The sequence below is a fragment of the Helianthus annuus genome, chromosome 2, assembly GCF_002127325.2.
Source record: "Helianthus annuus cultivar XRQ/B chromosome 2, HanXRQr2.0-SUNRISE, whole genome shotgun sequence".
Lineage (NCBI taxonomy): Eukaryota > Viridiplantae > Streptophyta > Magnoliopsida > Asterales > Asteraceae > Helianthus > Helianthus annuus.
Genome location: NC_035434.2, coordinates 17,251,305 through 17,257,852, shown reverse-complemented (window position 1 = coordinate 17,257,852; position 6,548 = coordinate 17,251,305). Strand labels below are relative to the sequence as shown.

Here is a 6,548-nt window from a genome sequence, read left to right as displayed (position 1 = left end):
GTATGCTAGTTTGTGTGGGTGTGTGTATGTCCCATTAGTGCCCGGCCCACACATTATACTCGAACCAATCACATAACCCACATGACATGTTTACCCAAGCACCCTACCCGAAATATACCCAATTATGCAGCAGGCCCAAGATTCCAGTTTATCGGTCCAAGTTATTATTTCAATAAGGCAATAACCATACTTGTTTACCCAATATTTGGTTTAGTCATGAATGTACAATTATTATTCAACCCCACTGTTCATTCACGTGCTCATGCCCCTATAGATTAAAACTCACATGTATAGCCATCATCAAATATTAAAAGCAATTCCTCTTCTTAATGTAATCAACTTATTACCCTAATCACCCTCTCAAAACCCTTAATATCGAACCACCCCAATTGGTTGATCATGCATCAATCAGTTATCTAGATCCCATATAGTTTACAAGCAAATCCTAGAATCACGTTTTGATTGCTACTTATCAATACATATCAACATATTATATTAACATATATTCAAGAACACATAATATTCATCTTGTTTTTTTTTCTTGGCCGATTACATGCATACATCAAGAAGTCATAGCCACCAGTTTTTACATCACTAAATCATACATGTGAAATCTTAACCTATTGACATTAATATCGAGCCGCACACATAGATCCATCGCATACTGTTTCATCACACAACATTAATCCTAGCATGAACCCTAACATAATCTATCATACCAGAACATGATTAACATGACAACTAGTTTCTCATGTTTATGGAACGTACCAATACTTTATCAATCAAGCTTATAAACAAACAAAACCATCAATTAGCAATTAACAGTTAGCGTGAATATGAATTTACTAACCAAAAACTTGACCGAACAAGATGATGTCTCGAGGAGGGGGAAAGAATCTACTGCCGCACACACTTAGGAAGAATAGGGATGTTTAGGGTTTATGACTAAACTCTACTCACAATTATTAATTATTATGTCAGATCTTTTTAAATATTGATTATGACAGCCCACTAACAATATGAGGTCCAATTAAAATCACCACATGTGAGAATTATTATCATATTACGGTTCATGTATCAATTCAAATTGATCGGCCCAAGAATTGCATGCGATTTCAATGATGTTGCCGGCCAAGATATTCATTACATTCAACAAACATTGTATGAACTTGCATGAAACAATTAAAGTTGTCGGATTTTATGTTAATGGATTGAAATTTCGGGTTGTCACATCATCCCCAACTTGAAAGAAATTCGTCCCAAAATTTGGTAAGTAAGCCAAGAGCGGCGAAGTGTCAGATCAGGATGACCGTGGATTTTTCCTCGGGTACCATATGAAACCTACTTCATAAATCGTCCTTTTATTTGAAAATTCAAACTAATGTCAAAATGGTAAATTGCTAAAACTTATGTGCAGTATGCAAAATATTTCATGCCTTGGTGATTTTGAAACAGAAGTTGACGAATCAAAAACATGGTTGACGAAACAGACTGCTGTTGACGAAACAGAAATTGGTCAAAGTCAAAGTGTGAGCCTTGGCCAACCTTTGGTAAATCTGTTTAGTGTTTGATGAAACAGACTGTCTCGTCGAGATGTTGACGAAACAGGAAGCCCAAAATCTGTTTCGCCATGGGCTAAATTCTCAGGCCCAAGTCAAGCCCAATTTCAGTTTCGTCAAAGCCCAGAACGTGATTCGTCAAGTTCTGTTTCGCCAAAAAGGTGAGTCGGTGTATAAAAGTCCTTCATGTCAGAATAGTTGGTTACTTTTTTCAAACCACTCAAGTTCTAACTGTTCATCTCCATCTCCAAACACTCAAAACCCCTATCTACGGTTTCCCTCAAAATCACTCATATCTTCAGATTTTCATCAAAATCTCACAAAAATCAAAGGTGCAATCTTGTTCATTGTTATGTCTTCGTATTTGGCACCGTCGGGTTTCACCGGAAACCATCGGAAACCCCCTCTGTGACCGGATTTTCTTTTGATATTACATGTTTTGATCTTGAACTTGTTGCCATTACCTTATATGACTGTTAAATCTAAGCATGTTGTGTTTGTTTTGCCTGTGATTCGGGTTGGGGTTTGGATGAAAAACAGAGGATTGAAAACCATGTGAAAGTTGAAGGTTTTTAAGTGGATTTTTAACCAAAAACAAGAAATTTATCAATCTTAGGACAGGATTTATACCTTGTTAGATTATCCTTTGATTTGTTGTTGATTTATGATCATCTGCACCTGATTTAACTGACATTCGGCGAAACGCCCAAATCTTCAAACCCTAACTCCGGCGAATCGCAATCGGCGAATCACAGTCGGCGAATCAAACGTTTGACGAATCAGGATAAGTCAACGAAACGGAGATGGTCAAACTTTCTTCTGTTTCGTCAATGATATGTTTGGCGAAACAGAATGGTCAACAAATCAGAACTGGTCAACAACCAAGTTCTGTTTCGTCAAATGGATCTCTGTTTCGTCAAAGGATCAGTTGACGAATCACAGTGGTTGAATCACAGTGGTCAACAAAACAGATTTGGTCAACTAACTGATTCTGTTTCGTCAAGCCATCCTCTGTTTCGTCAATTGTTTTCTGTTTCGCCGACCATGCCTTAGAAAATTTTACAGTCTGCAAATTGTTCACAGTGGACATGGTTTGACAGTCTGTCTATCAAGTGGATACATGAACTTGTATCCATACATGTCTAAATGCATATGTAGTGATTGTTACTTATTGTGGACGTTTTAAAATTGTAGATGGCACCGAAAGAAGGTAAAAGGAAGGCGGCAACAAAGAAGGAAAACAAAACAGAGGAGGAAACAATGTCCGAAAAACGCCATAATCAGATTGCCTACTTGGATCCGGATGAGAAACTTACTGAATTAAAAGACATCACTAAGTGGATCCGGGAATCTCGTATCAACTATGCTGTTACGTTCGCAACGCCAGTGTACAAGTCTCTCATTAAGGCGTTCTGGGATTCGGCAAACGTTGTTCAAGTTGATGGGAAGGAAGTCATCAGTGGACGCGTTGAAAATGTGGATGTGATCGTGTCCCCGGATTTTCTAAATGAAGTTCTTCAGTTACAAGGTAGTCCGGACGCTCCAGATTCTGTCCCAATTATGTGTACTCGAGGCTGTTTATTACGGATGAAATGCACCGGAGATATCTTTAGCACGCAAATTAACAAAGGTGATCTGCCGCTGAGATACAAATTTCTGCTACACGTTCTGATCCAGTGTTTGAGCAATAAACGGGCCGGTTACGACTTGGCTGGCAACGATCTCGTGGGTTTTATGGTTGCCTTAGTGCTAAACAAACCGTTTAGCATTTCAAGGTACATCTTTAGAAACATGAAAGAGAACTTGACAAGAACTGGAAAGAACAGGACCATTGGAAGCAAGTACTGGATGTATCCACGTTTTCTACAAATGATAATGAATGTCCAACATCCGAGTCTTCCAAAAGCAGACAACGATCTTCTGAAATAGAGGCTATGAACTTCAATTCGTTAAGAATCATCAAGAATCTAGCTCACAAAAGATACAAGGAGACCGTTCCTCCAAGAAAGTTATTTGGTGCTCTTGATAACACAGCATACGTTGCTCCTGCAGATAACAAGTGGCGTCATGAGGATAGTCAGTCTGATAATGAAGAGCCTGAGCTAAAAAGGCTGATGAGTGAGAAATTTGGTCCAGAACCGGATGTGTCTGATGAATCGGATAGTGATGATGTTGGTGATGAAGGTGGTGATGCTGGTGATGCTGGTGCCGTTGGTGCATCAAGTGTAGGAACTACTGGTGGCACATCACCTGGTGGTACATCTGTGGGTGGTACCTCAGCAGGGGGAGTGTCAGCGGGTGACACATCAGCCGGTGGTGATGATGAGGCTGATTCTGACTCTGATGATGATCTTTTGCTCGAACCAGGATACGAAATGTATCTGGATGAACGCGGTGTAAAAAGGTACAGGAAGATCAGACAAGAAGATGATCTGGAATATGTTCCTTCTGATCCTGAAACGGAACGTGCAAGAAAAAGGAAAGAAGAAAAGTGTGCTCAGCATCAGAAAAAGAAGAAGTCTCGAAGATACTTAAGTACCTCCTCACGAGGATCTATGCCGCAAACTCCTGTTCCAGAACCACCTGTAGTATCGTCACCTCCTGCAGCTCAAACTGTATCTCCGCAGCTTATTCCACAACGATCCATGGCTGCTGCAATCAGAGCAACCACTTCTCAACCTAGTGGTGAACGTCAAAGGATCTTCTCGGAGATGACTCAAGAAGAAAAGAATAACTTTCTATTCTCACAATATGAAGCTGCAGCAGACCGGATTACGAGACAGACTGATTTTATCCGGATTACGAAGAATGATCAAATCAGTCATCAAGTGGAGATTGATATGTTGAAATCTGCTGTTGGTGAACAACAAGCTACTATCCAACGCCAACAAGCAGAGATCAATCTTCTTAAAGCTGAGAATGAAAGATTGAAAGCTTCCGAAGCTGAAAGGGATAGAAGGAGTTTGGTTCTTCAAAAGCTGGCTGAAGACCTGAGAAATAGATGCGATGTCATGAAAGAGTGGTATGACTCGCACTTGAAGGGGCTAGGAAGATGAGTGCTAACTTCGATTTCCTCCGTAAACGAGTTGCTACTTTGTGGGAGGATAGGTGTAAGCAGCAAGAAGTTCTGCAGAAAAGGGATGAAGATCCTGAGGATCAAGGGAATCCTTATTCAGCTGCTACAACACAACAGCCCCCAGCTGGTACATCATCTGCTATAGTCGTTTATCAGCCGTCAGTGATTGGGTCATCTCAAGGGACATCCAGCGGTACAGTCGGTGAAGAACAATTACTTGAAGCTTTAGCTGGTACACCCTCTGTCCCTAGTTCAGCTGACTTGGCATTACAGGTTGTGCATCCGGTTACCGGAGAATCTCTTGAAGAGGGTGAGATTGTTGATGATCTCATGCCTCAATAGGTGATCACATTGAAAGCGATGCGAGACATTAATGATGATGAAGTTGAGAAGATCCCAAGTGAACCGGAGTCTATAAATGTTGAAAACGTTGATGAGATTGTCTTCGAGGGTGATGTGAAGAAATCATCGTATGTTAGACAGGATGGTACCGAATTTTCTCCTTTGCTACTTCAATGCTAACTTGTGAGAGGTTTGAAGTATCGACTCTGATCGTGTTTGGGTTGTGGGGTGGGGGATTGTTGGCATAACGAGCTTGTTGTTGTGGTTGTGACTGTGGTGTGGGTATTGACTGTGACAGATAGGTGCTTTGATCAAACTGTGGCTGAGCAGTTGTAACTTGAGGTGTAGGAATGGTTTGTGAAAGATAAGCACTTTGATCCCACTGTGGTTGTGCTTGATTGAACTGTTGAAACGGAGAAGAGTTTGTATTGGATACAAACGCCGTTTAAAGCTTCGGTTGTTGAACGGAACTAGAACTAGCTGAAGGACCAAAACCAGGCAAATACATTTCTGTATTCTGAGGAGGTGCAGCTGCAATTCTTTTAGCCTTCCTAATTTCTTCTTCATTCTTGTGTTCTAACTTCTGAATGAATTCATAGAGACTGGCATTGGCTGCATCCAGTGCACCCGTATGTTTCAGAAGCTCAATGAATGGACTCCACTTAGGAGGTAGAGCATCAGCAAACCGTGCAATCATTTCCTGATGGGTAGCATTAACATTGTAAGAACTCATTTCACTAATCAAATGATAGAAACGTGAAGTCATATCATTTAGGGTTTCATTTTCCAAGAACTGAAATGATTCAAACTCTTTCTTTAACAGATCATGGCGAGTCTTCCTAGACGCTGCATTCCCTTCTCCTCTCGCCACCAATGCATCCCATAGGCTTTTTGTTGTCTTACAATACCCAAATTGATGATAGATTTCTTTGTGAAGTGCTTGTGTAAGTATGGCAAACGCCTTTTTCTCCAAGTTATAAGCTTTCTTATCATCCTCAAGCATATTAGCATAACCCGCTGAAGTTGATGCTGCTGTTTCGAGGGCAGGGTTGACCGCATTAATGAAACACGTCCAAAGTTCAGTGCTTTGCCCTTGAACATACGTATGGAAACATCCCTTCCATGATGGATAATCATTCATGTGATTTAGCTTTGGCGGGCGATTGTTGCTACCCGTCTCACTCTCGCTCAATAGTAGATTTTGAATACTTTGGTTTTGATATGATACCAAGGCCCATTGACTCGCACTTAAGGACGGTTGTTGTTGAGGTATGGAGTTTGCTAAGTAAGAGGCCATAGATGTCTGATTTGAACTTTGACCTGGTCGTGGGTCCGTACTCCAGTCCCATGGACTTGTGCAACTCATGTTTGATGTATATTAGAGGAATACCTGAACAAGCACTTGAAAACACAATGTTATATTGAACTTGCAAACCTTCTGTTGAAAAATGACAACTTTCTCGATGAAACACATTCTACGAAACAGAATTAAGTTTGATGAAACAACTGATGACGAAACAGATCTTGTTTCGTCAAAGAAGTTTGAAGAAACAGATGTCTGATTCGTCAAA

General features: G+C 40.6%; 1 protein-coding gene across 1 annotated transcript; it reads left to right on the top strand.

Annotated features, from left to right (window-relative positions):
* The first annotated feature begins 3,493 nt into the window (after positions 1-3,493).
* On the top strand, positions 3,494-4,615 carry LOC110933476. Its single transcript, XM_022176696.1, has one exon. The coding sequence runs from the start codon at positions 3,494-3,496 to the stop codon at positions 4,613-4,615; it is 1,122 nt and encodes a 373-aa protein (XP_022032388.1).
* Positions 4,616-6,548: the final 1,933 nt, after the last annotated feature.

What these genes read in the sequence shown, in the direction of transcription:
- LOC110933476 (XM_022176696.1), top strand. Translation starts at nt 3,494, where the DNA reads ATGAACTTCAATTCGTTAAGAATCATCAAGAATCTAGCTCACAAAAGA.